Here is a 23,890-nt window from a genome sequence, read left to right as displayed (position 1 = left end):
ACCTGCTCTCTCTTCAAATCATATCGACTATCATCGATTATACGGAGGATTGTTTTGTTCGCGCGGAACACAGTTGAGGCATTTCATATATTTTAACGATCATTCGTATCATGGCTCGTCATTTGATTCACGACAAAACGCTCGACGTTTTGGCAGTTTGATATCTTCCTATCGACTCAAGTTTTTCCAACTTTTTGAATTGTCCCAAAAAGTCGCGTAACCGCGTTTTAGTTTGCCTAGATGCCGTGTCTTCGAGATCACGGCGAATCAAATATATGTACATACTTGCACGCTTCTGTACACATTTGTTCGTATTATCGAGTTATTATATATATATATATATATATATATATATATATATATTATATAACAATATATTACGCTTCGATAAAAACTTTCGTGGAAAATATAGATCGTAACCTGGATGAAAAATCGCTAAATAATTAGCGTAATCGGCAAAAGCGTAGCCAGCACTGCGATCGGTGTTCGATCATTATCATTTTAATTACCGATAGCTAATCGCGCAGCTACCTAACCGACCCCATCAACGAGTTTGCTGTCTTATTCCCTGTTATCCGAATGTATAATATAAGTACTTATATTCGAATATACTTATATACCTACTTATTATATATTCGAATGCACACCAGGGATCAAAGAGTCACTAAATAGCAACGTAGTCGTAACAGTTAATTATGATTTACATATATACAATCGGCAACGGTTGATAATTTCTGTAATATCACCGTCCCTATATTTGTCCCGAAGTTTGATCACTTATTCGAATTTCATTGGAATTTCATTGAACTGTATCTAATCTTCTCTCCTCTCTCTCCTTGTCATGTCATGTTTCGCTTCCGCTGTTTATTTAATGATATTCTCACAGTTATTTTCTGCCCATATACACGAAATGGTATATGCGGAATGGTAAGGTAAATACACATGGATCGTTCGTCTTCAGGAATATTCAACATTGGTCGGTGCGTGACCGATATTATTTGCAAATGATCTTACTAGTTCTACGAGGCTTTGCGCCTGTCGCGCCATTAGGACGGTTTTTATTCGGAAAACTAAATGCAAGAAAAGAATATTGCTCTAACATTCTTGCAGGAGATAGCAGATAGTCGAACGAATCCAACGAAATAAGCGTATAGCGGAAATATTCTTGTACCGTGATTTTTCTGCGCGTATCTATAAACCCATTGAAACCTTTTTCCTCGCGTCACACGCATTCTCTTTTTTCGTTCTATATCACATAATTTCACTTATCGCGCTTGCCCGCTTTCGTCCTTTCATACCCCTATCTATCTAAGTATATACATACTTATCTAACTATTTACCTTAACTATCTACGACTACTTACTTATAGACTACCCGTCTATGTCATTTACCTATCCTACATAGCTACTTGGCTATGGTTTGGGGTAGTTAACTAGCAGAATGACTAGTTAGCTGACCGGAGCTAGCTGTCCACCTGTGATTACGAATGGTATACGCACGTTCGAGAATTAAATCAATCGTATAATCAACCACACGAAAATTATCTCGCACGAACGTAGATATTATAGCATGAGAACGTACGTGCGTAGCTGTATATGTATATGCGTGTGAATTCCGACCAGTTTCACATTGTATTTTCTTATATTGGTTTGCCTTGTATACACGGATAAAGGAATAAAGCCGTGGAAGGATGAGAAACGATTCAATATTGACAGTTTGCGATTTCAATAGAGATGACTATTCGCTTACTGTCAATCCCAACGGCTACAATGCTTTATTAAATATTCTCAGATAAATTGTAGGAAAAATATGGCAAACGAAGAAAAGAAATTCTTTGAAGCTGAAAAAAGTAACCACAAGCATCCATCTTGTCATCTTACACAGCTGTAATAAAGACATTATGATATTCTATCTAATTTACGAATGAACACCTGGCATAGTGAATCATGGGTAGAGATTCAAGTCGTACATTTATAGAAAACTTGTATTCGACCGCTTTTTTTCGAAACGAAAGAAGTGTACGCAAAAAAGTTTTCCAGTTATCTTCAACCTCTCTTTTCCGCATTTAAATGTCTCTATTCCAAGAAGATTGCAAAGAGGGTAATCGTACAACTGCATCAAAGATGTGTGAAAACCGTGTCTGTAATTTATTCGTGAACATTTATCGTGAAATATCGAACGTAACCGCGATCGTAATCGCAATCGCAATCGTAATGGTATTTGTAACCGTGACTGTGACTGTAACCGTAACCGTAACCGTAACCGTAACCGTAACCGTAACCGTAACCGTAACCGTAACCGTAACCGTAACCGTAATAGTATTGTCGTCGATTCATTTTCACGTGAATATATTCGTGCCGGACACCTAGAACGTGCAGCAGATGCCCTATTCGAATGTTTCTTTCTCGTTTAATCTTGTGTGATCTCGCTTGGCATCATTTCATTCATTTTAGTTCATCTTAGAATTCGGTTTTAATCGATCCAATTTTACCCGGCCAAGATCAGGCTGTGCATAAATTTACGTACACGTACTAATGTGACTTCATTGTATTTCGCAGAATGGTAGCTTGCCGGTTAACTCTTTCGTCTGCTCTTGATCTTGGCTATTAGCACCTTCGCTTTTTGGGCTGCCTCCATCTTCTAAGGAGCCCCCACCATTTCCGTGGGGGCAAATTGATTGTCATCTGAGCGCCAATGTCGAAATCATCGGAGGTCGCGACGGTTTGTTATCAAGAATTCTTTCAATTTCGTTCATTATATTGGCGTTCAATTTTGGAATTAGCTGAAATCACGCATCGTTTATAATAATCACCCGCTCGTTTCGTTCGCGACTATCGAAACGAATGTTTAATTTCACCAATAAGAAATAATTACCTGTAAACTTTGAAGACTCTCGTACAGTTGATCTATGTTTGATGCACCGAGTAGAAGGCACTGAACACTTTCATTCTTTAAAGACCACGCGATGGCCAACTGTCCGAAAGAGCAACCGAGTCGTTCGGCGAGTGCACACACATCTCGCAGTTTATCCGAATATTTTCGCGTTTCGTCATCGGCTGACTTTTCCTTCCAGCCATATTCCTGCTGAAACAAAGGCAGAAAAGAACACGATAACGTAACGTACATTCACACATAACGTTCGTTTATTCCCTTAACTTTTACGTATGCTTATGTGCGTGGAAATACGGCATAGCCTATCACGATATGCGAATTCGACTACGTACTTCTTTATACAAAGATTGCGTTTCGTCTTCGGTCCAACTGAATGACGAATATTTATTCTGAAATGAAAAGGTAAACATTGCAAGCATTATTATTTTGCTAGCGCTACAGATATTTTGAGGCCGACAGCTACCAGCTTCCTCAATTATTTTATCAATAATTCTATATATTCTATGAAATATAACGAAAATTTTCTTTCCGCATAATATTACCTTATACGAAGATCTCGATAAAAAAGATACACCACAGTCGTCTGGTTTCGAAGAAACCATGCCGATCGTAACCGTGGACCACGCCATCAGACCAACACCTACGATTTACAAACGACTTTTTTGAATGTTGTTAAGGAATATGCATACAGTATACTATGTCGAGTAAATTGGACGTTTCGCGATTAAATACCGATTTTATTGTATAACTCTGGCATATAAAGTTCTGGTTTTTCTCTATAAAATAGATGATATTCGGCTTGTTCCACGATTGGTGTGACACAATTAAATTGACGGCAATTCGTGTAAGCTTCCATAATTTCGACAGGGGTCCAACGAGACGTTCCCCAATACATTACCCATCCTTTACTTATCACGTAGTTCATTGCACGTACTATTTCTGAAAGAAGAAAATAAGAAGCGAATAAGAACGTGATCGTAAGTGTCGATCGTTTCAGTTATTTTTAATAGCGTATTTTAATTGTACCAGAGAAGCAAGAAACGAACCTTCCATAGGACACATAGGATCTACTTTGTGAATCATTACAATATCGATGTACGATAATTGTAACCTGACTAAAGATGCTTGCACCGATTCGATTATGTGTTTTCGTGACAATCCACGTCCCTCTGCCCTGCGATGATCAAATTTCATAACGTCATACATCCGATTTACATATCTACGTCGTACTGTTTGCCAATTTTTCTATTTCTAATTTATCAATTTTGATCACCATTTTTTGAAACGTAGCAATTCTCCCGAACCAGTATTTATCATTTTTATTATGCACTTAGAAGTTAGATCAATTCGATCGATACTCACTTCGTGTTCCAATATATTTTAGTGGTAACGACGTAACTTGAACGATTCCAAGCACGTCGTAATAAAATTCGTCCAAATTGAATTTCTGCTCTATGACCGCTATGAGCTTCGCTCAGATCGAACACATTTATTCCACTGTCATAGGCGAGGGCAACTACAGCTTCAGCTGTTTCCTCATTACTGCAACCTCCTATTCCGAAAGTTGTCCATGTACCTACGTGTATAAAGCAATTTTGTTAACTCACTTGTCTCGATTAGGTGCATATTAATTTAATTTTTTCACCGTTTTCAATGGACAAATGCTGCAACATTTCCACCTTTACATCTATCGTTATTTTTATTTAAGAACCGCAATATATGGTCCGACAATCGATCCCTAAACCTTTATTACGCATCACGTATACCTATTTATCTTTTTCCCTCCTACCACCACCGACATCATTATCATCATCATCGTTCCGAATCATTGGCTCTCACACGCGGCAATTTTTCCTTTTCTCTTCATTCTTTTTCATTCCCTTTTTTCTTTGTTCATCCGCCTGAGATTTTGATAGCTCATAACCTCAGAAACACTTACGCAGTCTGAATATAATAATTTATAGAAATATCTTCGATCAAATCTCTCCAAAAACATTTATAATTTTGGGAAATATTTCCAATTACAACGACGACGACTCCAACCACGACGACCACAATGACGATCACGATGACAATGAACACGACAAGCACAATTGTCACAACAAAAACAGCAATAAATATAAGAAGTTATCTGGATATGGATATTATTGTTATATTACGCGTCTTCCTATATTACTTTGTTCACTAATTATTTACATTGCATCTTACTAGAAAAACGTACGTGAAAAGCGTGCATGCTCACGTTGGTGGATATAAAGATTGCATCGACAAGATTTACTAGGCGAAGCAAAAGAAACAAGAATAATAACTACAAATGTGTGGAATAGACAAAAGGAACGGCGAGTGGCACTGTCTATGGATTGAGAAAAGATATAGTTTTCATCGTTTACTGTACAATACCTATAGTCTAAAAAAATATAGCCAACATAATACTACTGACAAGCTATCTGAAAAAGGAGTATAGTAAAGCATACATTGAGATGGAATAAAACGGGTGGGTAACCGCGATTCTGTTCGTTTCTACGAAAGTTGGGAAAACATTCAGCGTACCTAATCCAACATTGGAAACACGTAGACCGCTTTTGCCCAAGTTGCGGTAGCGAATACCTGGCGAAGGATGCTGTAAGCGCTGCGCTTGTGCGGCAATGCAGTTAGTCAGTAGCTGTTCCTTCGTTCCAGTGGTATTACTGCAATGTACACCAGAGTCCACAGCATTGCCACCGCCGCCACCGCCGCCACCGCCGCCGTTGAACTCTTCCATGCAATCCAAACTCGCTATAGGTGCACGGCAGCTGCGCGTATAAAGTATAGGTACAGAGTAAGTATTAATAGGACACGATCGATCGAATGTTCGATACAACCACATAAACATTTACAACTAGGAATTCGTAACATGCCAGTCTATGTGAAACATTACTCGCTTGTTATTTACTTAAAATTCAAAATTAGCGGACTGCGGAAAATTGGAAAAACATTCCAGATAGTGTATATATCACGTTTCACTGTGTTGTTAAGCAGCTATATCATTGCCACGAGTCGATTACATATTAGCTATGTAACTGATTTTGCCACTTCGATTATGTAAGAAATTTTTCGTCGCACATGTTGCGATGTATCTTTCTCTTGGTAACATGTTTCTGGTACCGAAGAGCAAAAGAAATACTTTGAAAACATTCGATCATTATCGCGTGTGTCCTTATATGAACGTGTGTAGAAACGCGGAAAATATGATATAGAAACAAGTATACAACAACAAATATGATAGAAGCAAGATAATGTTTGTCGAGATGTTTTGTTATAGCAGTCGTTGTTAGTTTGTTATACTATTCGTTTATCTTAATCTTGTTGAATTTGGTAATATGAAATTTGCATGTGCAGGTACGCATACAGATTCGACGCGGCGTGGTGAAAATAGCAGGAGAATACGAAGAAGAATCGAACGTGACGCGGATGGAAACAGGAGAAAAGGACGAGAAGGAATGGTACATCATCGATCAAGAATTCACTCACCGATAAATAGTTGGCAGTGGATAGTAGTCATCATCCTCCATACTACTATTCGTATTTGCATTGTTATTTGTATCATTTCCCGCCGTGGATGTATTGCCGAGATTACACAACATTAAACGAGACATTGTTGTATATCTTCGATATATATGTATATATGTATGTATGATAGAAGCGAAAGATGTTTCAAGAGAACGGAAATTGCGAAGAGATGCAAAGAGAAGGCGGTAAGATTAAATCTAGATCAGACAAATACGAGTGTGCTTGTTCATTTGAGCCCCGAGAAAAATGTGAGTAACTTCATAATAATTTCATTCGCATTTCAAATTCGATATTAATTTTCTTTCGACGATTTTCATTCACATTATTTTCTGTTCCTAATCCTAGTTCTAGTGCGATGATTGCAAATTTCGCTTCGGAAATAAAGAATAATATTCTTATTGTAAATGTGACAGATTCGATTGAAATTCTAACAGAATGAAATCGAGATAAGTCGCGAATATCTCGAGTATCACTGTATCACTGATCCATGATTTGGTTCATCAAACGATCCCAATCGATTTGACGAATCGTTCTATATTTTCAAGTCACAGCATTTGATATATGTATTTATTGCGCATATACGTTATATAGGCACTAGTTTTTCTTTACTTAAGTTATTTAGGCACCACAGTAAAGAACATAAGGAAGTACTGTTCGCAACTAGTCACGTGATATCGAAATGTTCTGCAAAATCCTTTTTTGGTTTTACCTGGTTCGATCAGAATATTGTTCAAACACTATGACACGGAATATTTATTTTAAAAACTACACGTAATTACGTAAAAACGAACGGTGGTCGATATGAGTATCGATATGTGGTACGATTGCTGGCGTGGCGCGGTGAGAGAGGTAGGGCGCGATGATTATTAAACTCCAGACCGGACACTAACAACGCCGGACACTAAAAATCCACTTTTTGCGGATTATCCACTGGTCCAACTGGTAACTTTGTAATATATCAAGCTGATACAAGGTTAATACGACGAAATCTCATTCAGCGATTCCAAACTCATTCTCTATCATAATGTAATTCTGTGCTATATTGCTTCGGACTCTGCTTTCTTTTCCAATTCAGACTTGAACTTCCGTGACGTTTGTTGTCAAATTCGAGTCTTGATCTTGATTTTACTCTCGATCCAATTTTTGATCTCAACTCTCTCTCTCTCTTTCTTCCTCTCATTTAAAAGTTGTGCGCCAATTCCAGATTAATCTTCGTTGTCAGTCGCGTGTAGGTAAAAACATTCGGCGCTAACTATCCTTATGATCCTCGTTCCGATTTCTCTTTCAAATAGGACTTGCTTTCCGCGATGTTTCTGTCGAAATACCCGTCTCTGGATAATCGATTTTGCGTTGCGATTTACGGTGAGACTGACGAAACATTTGTTAAGAAGAGCAATAAAGAGGAGAACGTTGGAAAACTGAAAACACCGAAACGTAGAACAAAAAATTTATGAAAATGTTAGGATCCTATTGTAGAAACGGCGAGTGTTATGCCTTCTACGTGGTAAGCAACACTGCATAACTTCGATGCACTGTGCTCCCTCCTTTACAGCAGAACCTACGAGCGTGCGTGCTGTCCCGTCTCTCTTCCACTACGGGTATCTTGGTGGTTTAATGCGCGTGTGCGCGCGTGCCCGCGCTCGCGCACCGTGTTTCCTACCACGCCGCGTACACCTAATCCCTACCGTTCTTCCTCGTCTCTTCTCACAGGGGGTTGCGGTTGTTTTCAGAGCGCATGACGTTACCGTCGTCGCATTCAACGCATTCAGCGCATTCGCCGCATTTGCCGCATCGAGCCTCTCCTGAAATTGTATTTCTCGCCCGTCCACCCTTTGTCTCATGCTCCGAACTAGGATCATCTAATCGCTTGCTCTATTCTTCTTCTTTAAGTCATCTTCTTTTCCTAGTTTCATCCTTCCGTCTTTCTTTTTTCTCTTCTTGAGTTCATTCGCAAATCAATCGATTTATCCTTTCCTTCTCCTTCCCTTTCTCACTCTCTCTATCTCCCTTTCTTTCTCTCTTTCGAATAAGTTGAATTCGTTATCACTAAATCCTTGTCAGACGCACTGACTATGATCTCGTTTTACGTTTTCGTTTTTATCGATACAACACGAAACGTATATGGGTACATAGATATGTACACATGTACAAATATCGTATGCGAATATAAATAGGTAAATCGAAACTGTGCATGAAATGCTCAAATGATCGGTAGCATTAATTGTTCGGTCAATTATTAAGGGTACAAGAATTCACCGGTATAAAATGTAGCGATAACTGTCTCTGCGACAACGCCGCATTGCAGATCCGGCGTGGTGACGTGCAGCTGACCCCTTCCTGAACCGTTTATGGTCGCCCACGTTGTTCGACCTACCGACCTAATACGCGCTCGACCTACTGCCATCCAATACAGCATGGATCCACTGCTTAGTACATACATACTTACTTACTTGAATGCGTTTTACCTACTGTTTCACGTGTTTGGTACACACGTCGCGCTGCGATTGCATGCGTGCGCTTGCATAAATACACATCGTATAAATGGAATATCGTATTGCTCTCTACATGATTCACTGAACCTCATAGTACAGTTCTCAATTAGTTTTTGTATACGTAGATTATGTATTCGAGAAAGGGTGATCAACACGCTAAACTCGAAATGCTAGAAACATGTAAACGTTGCGTATCGCCTAAACTTTGTTCGAATCTCATTCCAAGCAATGAGAGTAGTCCGATCTTTCAAAAAGCACAAAGCGATCTTTATTGTTCTACTTACCTGTTAAAATTCTGCAACGTGTTCCGACGCGTTTCTGCTCCTTGCTGAAGCGAATCTGCGCCGCGTGACGGCTGTCTGCTCTTCTCGGATTCGCAGATCGACTCTTTCGTTGAAATCGTGCCAAAGGTCTCGGAGACATTGATTACAATCGCCGACACACGGATACGTTATAGTCGCAGAGAGAATCGTAACGCAACGTGTAACTTTTCAATTATCGATACGATGCATTCGCTAGCCGAACCATTGTCAATCGAAAAATCGGTAAGAAGGAACCGAGCAGTTGTTCAGTGTGTTTCGCGATAGGATTAAAACGAAATTACCAACAATCTCTTTTTAATAACTTATTACAGTACTTTATTAATCTCGTTAAGTTCTTAGATTACTTAAATATACACCCTGCGGCGAATTTCAGTACATGTCAATGTATTTTATCAAATAAACGTGATGTCAATCTTGGCGCGCAATTATCGAAACTTTCGTAATTCCCCCGTTCCGATAACCGATTGTCATGGTGTTCCGCAATGATAACCGATTATCGAAACTTTATTTAATCGGACGTACTAGCTACCCAATATACGTATTCATATTCGTTTGATGTATGTGCTGTATTTCTCGAAATGAAACATTTATAAAAGCGGCAGTCTTTTCTACGCTATCGGTCTACTGTATATACATATATTATATACATACATACATACATACATTACACACTCACACACACACACACGCGCGCACGCACGCACGCATGCACGAACATATGCATACTTCATTCATATATATATATGTATATATGTGTGTATATATATGAATATACATATATACGATGTTACATACGTGTTCGTTATGTATACTTCGTACTTTTGTTGATTTCTTAATCTTCGTTTGTCTCTAGCTTCTTTCGCTTTTCTTTGTAATCCAATTCTTTTCACCGACATCTTATTACGACCTTATTATTATTTATTATTTTAACAATATTTTGTTTCCTAATTCCATTTACTCGTTTAATCATTGTTACCAACATTTTCTATCATTACGAATACGTGAGTACGCTTCAACGTTCAGATCCTGCACTCGCATAAATGACAAACTCTTTCTTATTCTTTTACCAGAGGACGAAATTTCCTTGTTTTCTTCTTTTTTCCGTTTACTGTTTATATCCCTAAATCACGTTAGAAATTACATGTTGTTCGTAGTAAGCGGAATAATTAGACGATAGCGCGAGAGAAAGAGTTGGAGAGATGGAAACGATAAAATTTGATCGCAATAGAGAAGACAAAGGGTGATCGAGTATGTAATGATTTGATGTGAAAAAAAGGACAGAAAAAGGGCGAAAAAGAAAAAGAGAGAAAAAGAGAGAGGGATGGGAAAGAGAGAGAAATGGGGGAGAAGGCATTGTGGATGGATTACGAAGGAAAGAATGCCATGGAGTAACGGAGCCTCGGGGTGAAGGACGATCTCGTCGAAAAACGAGACGGGAGAAGAAATAGTTTCGTATAATGTAAAACAGCGTTCTTCGGTTCACAATGTTTTTCGTAAGTTCGGGAGAACGTACGAGGATCAGAGTAAACACCGTATGAAATATCATTAAGCAACTCTACTTTCGATTTCGGATCACTTGACCGTCCTCTGGCACGTGGGCAAGTTTACCCTGAAGAATACATTGAGTTCTATCAACGAGGCTAATATCAAAAATACCGCATACATACATAAACAGGCTCGACCAACTTTTCTATCAAGCTGAAACTTATTCGAAGCAAAAGCAATGTAGAGTAACATTAGTGTCGATAACAGCGATATGGCACTGTACTCGAGCCCACCAGAATTTATACTGATGTAATGTTTTCCTGGTTGTGTCGGTGAAAACGAAGATTTAATTAGCCACGGTAGACCCAAACACAACAATATGTCGAAAGTGTTTGATCCGATCGAGTTGCTAATACCCATCGAGCCGTGTCCTGGTACAAAATAAATCGATCGAAAGATTTAACATAGAAACTATCGCGCCGTCCATTTCAAATATTATTCACAAATTAATAATTGTTCCTCACTAGTACCCAATTAATTCATTATTCATCTAATTTTTCATACGTTATATTCGCATATCAGCTTACCTTGCTTTGCTACTATTACGCTTGATACAGCCTCTGGTACGCTGGTACCAGCAGCCAGGAAAGTAATGCCCATCACGGAATCCGGTATTTTCAGAGTGTCTCCTGAAAAGAAAGTAATCACGTTTGCCTCATCCTGTTTTTTGTTCTTTTTTCTTATACGATTTCAGTTCTATCTGTTCTTTCGCTTTTTTTTTTACTTGCTATCACTTTCATTACCAATTATAGTGATCATCCATGCGACCACATAGCTCAACGATCCAATCCAAATGATGCACATAAGGAACGTTATTGGAAACCAATTCTTGAATCGTGGCTTTTCACAATCCGGAATAGTACACATGAAAACTAAATGAATCGGCCAAGTCATAATCCATGCTGTTTTTCTTATCCACCCAGCTCGTGTCGGCCAAACCAATAATTCGTATTCATAATCTGTTCAACGTAAAAGTATGCAACGCTTTTATTTTCCCTCTTTTTCTCCTCCTCCTCCCCCCACCCCTCCTTCCCTTTCTACGCTTTCCGCCAACACGCATCACTCTCTCTATCTCTCTCTCTCTCTCTCTTTCTCTCTTTCTCTCCCTGCTCCTTGCACCCTCACCATTATTAGTTTAAAATTTGAAGAAACGTTCGGAAGGAAGTGATTTTTCTTTTTACCTGTTTCCGAAATGGATAATACTAAATTTTGCCCAGCGAAATTTCTATACTACTTACTAGGGTCGGGATTCTCTTCTTGAGGTTTCGTTCCTCCATTTTGCAATGGTAGATCTATATGTTCAGTTTGTTCAACGGCCGATTGTACTTTGTCGGATCTTGCCATGTGAATTTCCGTGCTGCCTTCTAAAGAAACGACACTTTGTGTTTAACTTTTTTTAAATGGACAAATATACAAATGTTCGGGGTAAGTATATACAGGGTGGTTGGTAACTGGTGGTACAAGCGGAAAGGGAATGATTCTACGCGAAAAAAGAAGTCGAAAATATAGAATAATAATTTAAAAAAAAATTTTTTTTTTTTAATTTTTCCATCGAGACAACGATCTACAGTGAGATCCGTTATATCGTACCGCACGCGTACCGAGCAAAAATTCAAAGTCGATTTTCTCGAAAACAAAGCCTCAAACGAAAAATTTGTATTCTATATTTTCGACTTCTTTTTTCGCGTAGAATCACCCCCTTTCCGCTTGTACCACCAGTTACCAACCACCCTGTATATTGTAAGAAACGTTGTAAATAAATCGGTACACAACTATATTTGCAACGATATTGAATGTACTATTCATTCGTACACAAACGTAAGTAAGAACATGGATATGTATTCGCACATGCGTATGTATATAAGATGATCATATCTACGATGTCAAAGAAAAAGACTACGATATCCAGATCGTTATCGTTATTCGAGTCTATCTGAGCAGAGTAAAGTGTTTAGTGCTTGTTCTCTTACCTGTCGCGTGTCGGTGATCATCCGTTGACGATCGATCAGCATTATGCGTACGGAATCGCGTGCATCGCTGAAACGATTTGTCCCAATACATGACGGCGATGTATACGATGTACAATAACACTAGCGTTAACGCTTCGTACCATTCTACTCGTTCGTCGTGTATGATACATATCAGAATGGCAACCGTAACGCCGTAGGCGAGGCAGTCTCTGCTAACTGGCCACCAGTCAAGAGGAACTACCTGTACGTATTCGATTAACGTACGTAGACCGTTTGAGTTGCATAATACATAATATACATACAGGAAATATCGATAGGTTTCTTAATTGCACGCAGTCAACTAATAAAACGATAATAAAAACTTGTCCAATACTCTATGTGCACCAAGTTATGTAGATCACAAAAACTTACCATCCCAGCACCTATACCGCAGCAAGCCGGTACCGCGAGAATATTGAATACAGCCGAGCCTACTATTGTTCCGACACCGATGTCACCTTCGGTGATGAACGTGCCGATTGCGTTTACGAACAGTTCCGGCGCCGACGTTGCTGCGGCCATAAAGGTAGCACCTGCCACGTCCTTGGACATTGAAAGTGCTGAAATTGAAATTTAAAAACATTCAAAAACAAATCAAGAAATTCGTATCGCTTTGGTTCATTTCACACTTGACTTCGTTCTTCTTCTACTTCCTTCTATGTACAAACCAGCTGTTTCACCCGCGAATCATTCAATAAATTTATTCATCAGGTAGACGAACACAAACGAAAATATCTATATCTATAAGTCGACACCAATCGTAGCCTCCTAGAAAATAATATATTTAGAAATAACTGCGAAATGTTCCTTACCGTGACATATCTTTTCTACTGCGGGAACGAAGAATTTATCACACACTACCGCTAACGCGATAAACAGGTAAAGCGAAACGATTACGTGCACGACGACAGCTCCGCCCTGCCTCTGTTTCTCGTCGAAAAGGTCGTGTGGAAAGTCTTCTATCGCTGGAGGTGTACAATTTATACCTAGAACATAATATCTTTTTATTTTCATGTGTTTAATTCTATGTCCAACGCGTCAAAGAAAAGATTTGTTCCCGGATACCGATACGGACGATTTATTTCATAGTAACAGGTAGTTAATGTAACAGTTTGATATTTGGCGATGGAACGATGGTCAAGCGAAAAAACGCATCTAATTCGAACGAATTGTCAATTTTTTCTTTTCTATTTTTTCTTTTTCATTGATGTTTATCCTATTTTCACCTATATTTGTTGTATCATATTGAAGGAGGAAATAGCCGCATCATAAGAAAGAAGAGCGACGTGGCGTTATCATAGAATTCTTGCTTGCCATTTCTTGCTCTTAATCCCATTATATTTATTTCACGTCCATTATGTTTCTCGTCGATCTTTTCGATCTCTTAATAAATCTTCATTGTTTAAAGATACCGGATGTATGTGTATACAGTAAAACGATCGTGTTTGCTTACATTCTATTGGCATTCGATTTTGGTTAATCTATTACATAAGTAGCGACGACCTTGCATACTTGGATAGAAACGTCAAATACACGCTCCACAAATGTGATTACGAACCCAGATAATTGGTTTGCATTCGTTCTAGCCACGATGATCACAAATATAATCGGTTCATTGACCTTCGATGTTCACCCGTTGAATCTCTTTTCCCGGAAAGATGTCTTACTTAAAAATTCAATTTCATTCATAATCATCTAACCATGACCTAGTGGCGACAATCATCATCGTAACGACGCGGTTTCCAATATACTATTCGAAAATAAATAAGCGACACGCCTGCCGATTTTGGATACATACGTACTAATTGCAACATTCGAATTCATTTTCATAACTTATATTCTAAACTGGCAAATAAGTTCGAAGGCAAAACATACATATGTAATATATAAACACGTAAATAATTGTGACGAATGATACGATGCAACATTTTATCGTAGACACGTATTAATCTATATATATTTAAAAGTAAGCTGGAACAAAGAATAGTACACAAATTTCAAATAACCGTTCGTATCATAGTTTACGTGGCATTTGCTTGCTCGGTTTCATAAGTTACTCGATGAAAACCATTCCCACGCGCACTCAAAGACAAATAACTCTCTTGGATATGACAGATCAGAAATGATCGCTACAATTGTTCACTCGCGACTCTTTAGCTTTATCATCGAATCGTATCTTTGTCATTTATTTGGTGTCTTCTTTTCAACTTTTACTACGACATTTATGCAGGTACACATGTACGTAAATAGACGGAAACAAACACATGCATATGCACATTTTTCATTACGGATGAGTGGACGAAAGTAGCAGAAATAAGAAAATTGTGGAAAACTATTTCTACTTTCAACGATAGATTCGTTTAATGCTCCAGTTTATCAATAACTATAAGTAAATGAAATATCGATGAGCATTAGTTTTGACGGATATTATGTACAAGGGCTAATAAATGTTTCTCGCTACAAAATTTTTCGTTATATAAGTAAATCGTGAGAAATGTCTGATGCTTCACTAAATTTTATCGCATTTCTCGGTTTTCATCTAGCGTCTTTTCAACATGTTATAGTTATTGGCCGTAGTTTGTTAAACTTTGATTTTCCCGATAATTCGATGTTGATTTGCCTATTCTGTTTGATTCATTTCGCACATTCATTTCTCAAGTTTCGATACAAAACTCATTTAACCTTAAGTGTACCTAACAATATTTTTACAGCATAATAATCTCTCTATAACAAAGTTGCACTTGTATATCATTGTTCCTTATCATATCCCAACACATTCCGAATAAATGAAATGGCAGGCAAATTGAAAGTTTTATATTCCCTTTCATCGATCTTTTCTCGTAAATTTCATTAAAATATGCGATGCATGCGACAACGGTATTTCATAACAATGGTTGTATAACGAAAGGAAAAAATGTTCTTTTTCAATAAATATTGGAAATAAGAGCGAGTTTACGAATTTCAATGACCTTCAAATATGTTGTCAAGGTGAACATTCTGGAGAACTTTTTCCTACACATATAACCGTTGCGCTGTTCGGCTTTAGTTTTCAGGTTATGTATAAAGCAATTTATTTTTAATACTATATGCATTATTTAACAACTTATTTTAGATACGTATGTTATATTGAAATATTTACTACATTTTTAACCAATCGAAAATTCTGAAATAAGTGCAACATTCTGTATATCAATCAATTCATCGAGGATTATTTCACGTCTAATGGCGGCCGGATACTACTCTGACCCAACCTATAACACATTGATTTTCCTTTTCTATTTATATAATATTACAAATGGTTTCCTTTCATCAATGCGTTAAGTTTAGGTTGGGCTATATAAAAATACGGTCGCTTATTCCAGTATGGAGTGTAATCATAATCTAAATTTGATTCAAGTTTTTTGCGAATATCTTGAAAAGTAACGCCAAGCGATGATTATATGTATGTGTAGGAAATAGTGGTTTAGAATATTGATCTGGTTAATATATTTCAAGGACTTTGAAATCGGCGAAGTCGCCCATTTTTCCATTATATATTGTTTTTCTTACGAGGACTCTTTGCGCACATTCCTACCTTCGTTTGCGGAGCTATTCAACGTCACTCACATTTTCCATGTGATTTTCTCTCATCCCATTTTAAAGTTTCCATCGTTAAACGTTTCTCTACATCGTATACATATCTGCATGTGTATATATATATACACACACACACACACACACACACATATGGTACATGTATATTGTATATACATTAATGACGATCGTTGGAAATAAAGATCAATTTGAAAGTGATATCCCATTGTTGGTGTACATGTGTGAAAGAAAAGTCCTGTCTAGGTTCAAATTAACAACTTTGTTTCTTCACCTCCGTTCTTAGATCTTGATAATTCTTCTCCTATAACCTGTTACAATCGACGTAATGAAGCAAACGATGCACGTATTGGTGTCTTGTACAGGTTACACAGCTGTATAGTTGATGTGACTTCCTACCGATTAAGCAACCTAAAGAAGTTAAATTGCTCTCATTCAAGTTGGCAGAGGAGATGCCATTCATGTCTAATGTACGTCGTATAAACTAGATATAACGTGGCTTGACCATTCGGTGTCGAACGGTTTCGTCTCGTTGGAAACAAACGATGACCATCGGCTTGATCGCCGATCATTAAACGTTGATTCTCAATTAGCAATCTGTTGATTTTTCTTTCATCACATCGTCGCAATTTTGAAAGAACTCAAAACTTTATTATTTCTTCTGTGTTTCGACCGCCGATAAGATCTATCGTGTACGATGCACAGGATTTTTCATTTATATTTTTGCGTTTCTTCGCATTTCGATATTTATTCAAAAAGAACAATGTGCGAGAGCGGAGGCAATATTTTTATCATCATATAAACTTTTGCAGTTCAAATACATCCAGACGGAACATTTCTCAGAATCTCAATCCTAAATCATAAGCAGTACTATATTACTAGTGCTGTTCACCTCTTCGTCTCACTTTGCTCCATTACACGACTATCTATTGAAATTGATATATATATATATATATATATATATATATGTATATATATATGCATATATATATATATATATATATATATATATACATACATACAGTTGCGCCGATTCATTTTATGATTCCTTTATAAAAATTAAAATACCAACGTGTCTCATGATTGTACGTACGTTAACGGGCATCGTATTAATCTTAAATAAAAAAATAGCAATAATTTATCAACACAAAGACCACAAATAACAACGAATGTTAATTAACATGTTTAAGCATCTGTTAAACGTAGCATTCGTTACGAGTAACGAATCGTGTGAATACATAGGTACATAATAATATATGTCCATGAGTTTGAACAAGTTTCATTATCACTAACCGTAACACAAACTAAATCTTTTGACACGGATCGTTATACCCAATAACTTATCAAGTTGTTTAAACAAGGTTTCAATTAACCTGCATACAGAAGAACGACATGCGATGTGAAACTGGGATGAAATAAAAATAAGTAAAGGGAGTAGAAAGGAAGAAAAACGGTCGAGAGGTAGAGAGCAAAGAGCGAGAGAGCAAGAGAGAGTGTGTGTGAGAGAGAAAGAGTGAGGAGGAGAAAAAAGAGAGAGAGAGAGGAGAGAGAGAGAGAGGAGAGAGAGAGAGAGGAGAGAGAGAGAGGAGGAGAGAAAAGAGAGTGAGAGAGAGGAGGAGAGAAAGGAGAGCGAAGGTGATCGAACAGAGAAAAGAGAGCAACGAGATTCAATTCATTCTATAAATTTTGGAATAAACATGTCTCTAGCCTGCACACGATCTCTTGTAGAAATAAAAATCACAGAACTCTTGCGATTTATAAAGAGAAAGAGATAATGAATAATTCATACGTCTCATATGAACAAACATTTTACTTTACGCGTACGTTGTGCTTTGACAAGCGCCCTTCTGCGCAAGATTAGTTTCGAATATCTTGTCTTATTCGTAGTCTTTTAGACCAATCGATCATCGGAAACTAAATCACAAGTATTGATGCGCGATACGCAGCACCGCACGACACACCTGTACGTTTAATTGAATTCAGTTGAAAATGCACCAAATGTTTGGAACGATTTTCTATTTTTGGCTTCTATTTTTAGTTGATCTTGCATCGTTGTCCCTTTCCTCTTTTCTCAGTCTTCTTCCTTCTTCCATTTGTCTGCCTCATTTTCTACCCCATACTCATTCTCCTTCATCTTCCTTTTCCTTATGATGTATACTATTCTTCTACTCTTCCCTCTGTTGTTATTGCTGCTGCTAATGCTGATGTTAGCCATCCTGCTGTCCCTCCACTTCCTTCTCTTCCTCCTCCTTCTCCTCGTCTTCCTCCACCTCCTCCTGTTCCTTCTCTTCCTACGTCTCCTCCACCTTGTTCGATACTTTAATTCCGATTTTTTAATATCATTCCGTTCTATCTTTCACCGCTATCAAAGCACACCCCCCTAACCATTCTTGTATCGATCGAACATATACCATAAAAAAGCATCCGTTCCCGATAATATTCAAAATATATTTGAACGAACCTCCTCCTAAGTCAGACGTATCCATGTTGTCAATCCCGTTGTCACACATATACTACATTAACAACTACTCCGAAGTCCGGCAGCGTTTGTTGGAATCGCCCCTCCCTCTAACTCTTCTCTTCTCATCTCTCGCGCATCGCGCCCGCTGAATCGTGCCGCGGTCAAAATGCGAAATCGTCATCGCACTAATCGTCGTTATGGCTTCCTTGAAAATTGAACGTCGTACCGTATATATTCTATTCCGACACAATCAAGCATTTTGCATTACTTATTCCCTTCAAATTTATTCCTCCAGTCGCACACGTCGCATACACACACTCGCACGCGTCGATTCTTTTCTCATTGATTATTTTAAAAGCAGCATTACGATATTCTGGGAAATAAACTAACTAACAAACGGATTGATAGAAAAGCTTTTAAACACGGTAAACTGTGTGACGGGATACGATGCGATGGGTTACAGTAGAAGCAACTTGCAGCAGTAAAAATGTAATGTCGTTCTCTCTGTATGATGCGCGCAAAGAGAACAATTAGCACTGTCAATTGTAAATAAGTTGACTGTCAGTCAACTGTAACTACGATTCAGTGTGTACGGTTTCATTCGAAAAAATGCAACGGACAAGTAAGTAGAACTAGAAAAATGGAAATGAATGAAGAAACAAATTGATTCATGCCCCTTCTTTTAAATCTTTAACTGAGATGCTGTTTCAAAAAATGCGTTTCAAGAAATGCGTATGTACATTTGTACACTGTACACACGTAAATATGAATTTAATGTCTCACAATAGATAATCACATATATAAGGATAAATACCAGTAAACGTAACCATAAACATATAAGTTTATGGTATACAACATTTCAGAGCATTCACCCGTTATCGATAGATATGTAATTGACAATTTAAATGCTCCAGTAGCAGGGATACTCCTGTTGTTGGATTATCAGTAAAGGGATGTCTTTATTCGTTTTGTATAGTATCTTATCTGTGTAAAGTTAAAACCGATAATGCTCGTAAACGAAAAACATCGATGCGGTCAGCTCGACTTGGCGAATCAAAATTAGTATCATACGGAACGGCAACTCGCACCGTTAGCTCGATCACTGAAACTTATCGCTGATTAATTGAAACAGCAACTACAAAATGACGCGGAAACATAGACAAATGATAGGCTACAAAATATTCTGTATGATCGTCGTTCCAACGATGTATTTGATCTTCGTTAATACGTTAGCAATATTTCTTCCAAACAATGCAGCAAGTGCGAATAACCCTACGGATACGCGTAAGTCTCGTTTTCTGAATTCTCCGTATTCTCAATTCTTCCTCTTCCTTCCTCTTACGTTATATGTGTCTTATACATATCAAGTAATTCATATCGTATCATATTATTGTCATAAGTAAACAAAAGTCCATGACTTTTGTTTTCTTAAACATACATTTGTCCCTTATTGCGACATGCACGATTAGTTGCGTTCTCTCAAAGAGTAAAGGAACAACTAATAACAAGCGATAAGTAATAAAGGGCAATTATGATGAAGCATTCGACGACTAACGAATGCGTATACACGGACGCATGCCGCTACGTTGAACGAAAAAGATGGTGGAGATATCGAGATACTAAAATTTAGAATGAATCATTACGTAATATGTTCGCATTATAAATACGATCTATATATAGTATATTTTATATATACATATAAAACTTTCACCTTTTACCTCTACGCTTGTTCTCCTTACTTTCCATTTATAATGTAACATAGTTCCTTCGTTATCATTGGAATTTACGCGTATAGTTACTATTATATATCATTACGAGTACGTACATATTCTATCTCTTTAAGGACTTCGCAAGTTATTGCAAATTGGACCAAGCGCTATCGAAGCTGGAGAAAATGAAGTAAACTGCACTCCTCCGGCGATAAAAGAATTTCCATCGGATGGCCTTACTCGACAGCAAAGACAATCGGGTTTTATAGCTATACATTTCGTGATAGCCATTTACATGTTTCTGTTACTCGCTATCGTTTGTGATGACTTTTTTGTGCCGTCGATTAAAAAAATTTGCCACAGTAAGTTCAGTATAGCAGCTTTAATTCATTTCCACCTTATTTTTATTTCAAGAAAGGCTATCGTCAAGATCTAAGATAATTTTTCATATAGCTAATACAGTTAAAACGTTGGAACTATTACATGGATTTGATTTTCAGAGATTAACGTAACAGAAGATGTCGCAGGAGCAACAATTATGGCAGCAGCTAGCTCTAGCCCAGAGCTGTTTATCAATATCGTGGGTACTTTTGTCACGGAAGGAGATTTGGGCGTCGGCACGATTGTTGGTTCTGCTGTTTTCAATATATTAGCTGTGCCTGCTTGTTGTGGTTTATTTGCAAATCAGGTGAGATCTTATCCTTGCGTCTTACACAGACGGAACACACTATCGATTATGTATGAATCGAAAATAAAATCAAGTACATGAAAAAGGAAACCAAGAAATAAACACGAATAAAGCAAATCTTTGTTCAGGTATTGAATCTGGAAGGGTGGCCTGTCACGCGAGATACTATCGCATACGCATTCACAGTTCTCTTACTTATTTTAACTTTACGAGACGGTCGTATCGAATGGTACGAGGGATTGATTCTCGTTCTCTTGTATGTTTTGTACATTTTAGGTAAGTTTATTCAGGTAATTCCCCATCGTTGCTTGATTCTTTCCATCGATAAGTGATAAAACCTTTTAAGTTGAGAAACTAAATAAATATTTCGTTCCATTTTTACTAATCTTCATTGCTACTTTATAATTTCCACACAGACTGCTTGTATCTCTAATTAAATGAAACGGAAATGTTTATCGTTCTAGCAATGTGTTTCGATCGGAAGATACATCAGTTTGTTCAATCGATAACAAATACAAGAAAGAAGTATAAGAATCTTTCCGAATCAACTCCCCTACTTTCTAATGGTATTGTTTATATCGATTAATTTTTTATTCAATTCAATTCTCTGAATTATACATCGTTGAGTTTCATTTAAAAACACACGTCATCCGTTTGTTCTGTCAGACCTGGTTAAAAGCACGGATATTATTTTGTTGGAATCGAGCGGTGAAGATGAATCGCGTAAGTAACATAGATTGCATGAAAATATGTACAAGAATCCTTTGAGAAGCCTTAATCCCAATAAATATCTGCTTATGTGTATATATACATATATTATTTTAGTTGATATCGTGAATATGAAGAATTGGCCAAATTCGACGTGCGAACGGATTTGGTGGTTGATTACTTGGCCTATAAATTTTGTGCTTCTCATTACGATTCCTGACTGTAGAAGAAACACATTGAAATCTTGGTACCCCCTTACTTTTATCATGTGTATAATATGGATAGCAACTACTTCGTACATAGTTGGATGGGTCATCACTGTAATTGGTACGTATCCTTGCAACAATTGTTGTTATCGTTCCCAGATATATAAATGCACTCGTTTTATTCTCGATATCGATTTAAAATGATCCTTATTTCAGGTGATACATTTAGGATTCCTGATTCCATAATGGGATTGACGTTTCTTGCGGCAGGAATGAGTGTACCGGAGGCTGTTTCTAGTGTTATCGTTGCGAATCAAGGTAATTTTCTTCATTTTGCGCTTTCACTCGCCGATACTTTGCTAATAGAAGAATCAACCGGTTAAAACGAATTTTCATTTAAACGCACCTCCAAAGTAACCGATTAACCTTTGGAGTGATTTTCTTGTGGTAATCGGTACATCGATCAAGAAATAATATATATGTAGCTAGCGAATAGCGGTCACGATAACGTAGCTATCGTGAAATATCACGATAACATAGTTATCGTGAGACGGTTAGGTTACGATAACGCACCGCGTGATATTATCACGACGTTATTATCAAATCTGCCTCATCTTAGAATCGCTTTATAATCAGTTACAAACCACGTCGTTTCATTATGTATTTACAGTATTATAAATATTTTTACTTTTTCTTCACGACTAGCATTCATAAAGTACCGATATTTCACGATTTCTTTTCCTTTGTTTTTTCCTAATCTTTCTTTCTTATTTGGTATTGTTGATTCAAAATATGATTTTAGGGCACGGAGCCATGGGCATAAGTAATTCGATCGGTTCAAACGTATTCGACGTGTTACTTTGTCTCGGATTACCTTGGTTCCTGAAAGCAGCACTTTTTCCGAAAACACCTGGCGATCATTATGTAACGATTAATTCACAAGGTCTGGTTTACAATTCCATATCGTTATTTTCTACTCTCACCGTACTTTATTTGTCTCTTCTAATTGGCAAATTTAAATTGACTCGATCCATTGGAATAGTTTGCCTCATTATGTATGTAATTTTCTTGGTATTTGCTTCCATCCTCGAACTCAATTTGTTCTTTGTGGTTAATTTACCAATATGTATTCACTGATACTTTATACATATGTTTGTTAATCCACTGACAATCTATCTTTACTTACTAAGTTTTACAAAAGGATTCGGAACTTTGAATCAGGCTCTCCTTTTATCTCCTTTCGATATTTTGATACGCACCACGAATCGTTGAAACATCAATTGAACATTGGTTTCACAATGAATGTATCGTGCTTGTCGCAAATAATTCAACTTTTAATCAGTTCATTATATTTTCCTGAATGTTTGTGTGCATTCTAGTGTATTATTTTGTGACGCATATGTACTTATGAATTTGTGCACATATAAATTTAATGAGTGTAATATATGAATGCCTATGTATGTATGTATATATGATATTTATATAGCTATTTCAACGATTTACAAACCATTTATATTTAGCATAAGTGTTTTTCAAATAAATTTCTGAAGTACTGTACTTGTAGTTTAGCCAAGATACGAAAGAAAATTACAGAGATTTTTATAGTCCTCTGATATACGTAACATATAATGTATCTCATTACAAAGTAAGTTTCGATGGAAATGTATAGCTGTACGAATATGTCAGAGAAAGAAAAAGAACACAATTATTTATGTCA

The 23,890-nt window shown here is 37.3% G+C and overlaps 3 protein-coding genes and 1 long non-coding RNA gene across 10 annotated transcripts; 1 reads left to right on the top strand and 3 right to left on the bottom strand.

Moving 5' to 3' along the window:
- Window positions 1-354: 354 nt before the first annotated feature.
- On the bottom strand, window positions 355-8,263 carry LOC117238458 (voltage-gated potassium channel subunit beta-2). Of its 3 annotated transcripts, none has more exons than XM_033503360.1 (9): window positions 6,403-8,263; window positions 5,500-5,684; window positions 4,255-4,468; window positions 3,939-4,066; window positions 3,625-3,831; window positions 3,435-3,532; window positions 3,225-3,281; window positions 2,875-3,084; window positions 355-2,782 (listed from the first exon to the last, which is right to left on the bottom strand). In XM_033503360.1, exons 1-9 carry the CDS (start codon window positions 6,525-6,527, stop codon window positions 2,681-2,683), a joined length of 1,326 nt encoding a protein of 441 aa, XP_033359251.1. In that variant the 5' UTR covers window positions 6,528-8,263; the 3' UTR covers window positions 355-2,680. The 3 variants fall into 3 exon arrangements, with proteins under 3 accessions (XP_033359251.1, XP_033359249.1, XP_033359250.1); XM_033503358.1 differs by having other exon boundaries at window positions 5,443-5,684; window positions 6,403-8,256; XM_033503359.1 differs by having other exon boundaries at window positions 2,875-3,081; window positions 5,443-5,684; window positions 6,403-8,252.
- A 2,431-nt stretch (window positions 8,264-10,694) lies between these two features.
- LOC117238471 (sodium/potassium/calcium exchanger 4) lies at window positions 10,695-19,005 on the bottom strand. 3 transcript variants are annotated; one of them, XM_033503377.1, is made up of 8 exons: window positions 18,863-19,005; window positions 13,623-13,796; window positions 13,183-13,370; window positions 12,772-13,012; window positions 12,040-12,165; window positions 11,545-11,760; window positions 11,329-11,430; window positions 10,695-11,172 (listed from the first exon to the last, which is right to left on the bottom strand). In XM_033503377.1, exons 1-8 carry the CDS (start codon window positions 18,909-18,911, stop codon window positions 10,829-10,831), a joined length of 1,440 nt encoding a protein of 479 aa, XP_033359268.1. In that variant the 5' UTR covers window positions 18,912-19,005; the 3' UTR covers window positions 10,695-10,828. The 3 variants fall into 3 exon arrangements, with proteins under 3 accessions (XP_033359268.1, XP_033359272.1, XP_033359269.1); XM_033503381.1 differs by lacking the exon at window positions 18,863-19,005 and adding an exon at window positions 18,363-18,781; XM_033503378.1 differs by lacking the exon at window positions 18,863-19,005 and adding an exon at window positions 16,385-16,518.
- LOC117238469 (sodium/potassium/calcium exchanger 4-like) lies at window positions 13,834-23,856 on the top strand. Of its 3 annotated transcripts, none has more exons than XM_033503372.1 (9): window positions 13,834-13,905; window positions 20,706-20,933; window positions 21,072-21,259; window positions 21,388-21,535; window positions 21,724-21,825; window positions 21,926-21,982; window positions 22,085-22,294; window positions 22,390-22,491; window positions 22,976-23,856. In XM_033503372.1, exons 2-9 carry the CDS (start codon window positions 20,867-20,869, stop codon window positions 23,308-23,310), a joined length of 1,209 nt encoding a protein of 402 aa, XP_033359263.1. In that variant the 5' UTR covers window positions 13,834-13,905; window positions 20,706-20,866; the 3' UTR covers window positions 23,311-23,856. The 3 variants fall into 3 exon arrangements, with proteins under 3 accessions (XP_033359263.1, XP_033359262.1, XP_033359261.1); XM_033503371.1 differs by lacking the exon at window positions 13,834-13,905 and adding an exon at window positions 19,148-19,484; XM_033503370.1 differs by lacking the exon at window positions 13,834-13,905 and adding an exon at window positions 19,616-20,146.
- LOC117238475 lies at window positions 16,384-18,356 on the bottom strand. The gene is made up of 2 exons (XR_004494211.1): window positions 18,208-18,356; window positions 16,384-17,327 (listed from the first exon to the last, which is right to left on the bottom strand). It is a non-coding gene; the product is annotated as an uncharacterized LOC117238475 (long non-coding RNA).
- Window positions 23,857-23,890: the final 34 nt, after the last annotated feature.

Source organism: Bombus vosnesenskii, unplaced genomic scaffold (assembly GCF_011952255.1).
Source record: "Bombus vosnesenskii isolate JDL3184/JDL3185 unplaced genomic scaffold, Bvos_JDL3184-5_v1.1 scf7180000013512, whole genome shotgun sequence".
In the NCBI taxonomy this organism is placed as follows: Eukaryota; Metazoa; Arthropoda; class Insecta; order Hymenoptera; family Apidae; genus Bombus; species Bombus vosnesenskii.
This window is presented reverse-complemented; position numbering and strand designations above follow the sequence as displayed.

Coding starts and splice junctions, on each gene's coding strand:
- LOC117238458 (XM_033503358.1), bottom strand. CDS start 6,527: ATGTCTCGTTTAATGTTGTGTAATCTCGGCAATACATCCACGGCGGGA. Junction 5,685..6,402: donor CCACTGCCAACTATTTATCG/GTGAGTGAATTC, acceptor TTATACGCGCAG/CTGCCGTGCACCTATAGCGA. Junction 3,832..3,938: donor TCCTATGTGTCCTATGGAAG/GTTCGTTTCTTG, acceptor TTCTTCTTTCAG/AAATAGTACGTGCAATGAAC.
- LOC117238471 (XM_033503377.1), bottom strand. CDS start 18,911: ATGTGTGACAACGGGATTGACAACATGGATACGTCTGACTTAGGAGGA. Junction 13,371..13,622: donor AGTAGAAAAGATATGTCACG/GTAAGGAACATT, acceptor TTTCAATTTCAG/CACTTTCAATGTCCAAGGAC. Junction 12,166..12,771: donor TGATCACCGACACGCGACAG/GTAAGAGAACAA, acceptor TCGTTTCTTTAG/AAGGCAGCACGGAAATTCAC.
- LOC117238469 (XM_033503370.1), top strand. CDS start 20,005: ATGACGCGGAAACATAGACAAATGATAGGCTACAAAATATTCTGTATG. Junction 21,260..21,387: donor GTGGTTTATTTGCAAATCAG/GTGAGATCTTAT, acceptor ATCTTTGTTCAG/GTATTGAATCTGGAAGGGTG. Junction 21,983..22,084: donor GAGCGGTGAAGATGAATCGC/GTAAGTAACATA, acceptor ATATTATTTTAG/TTGATATCGTGAATATGAAG.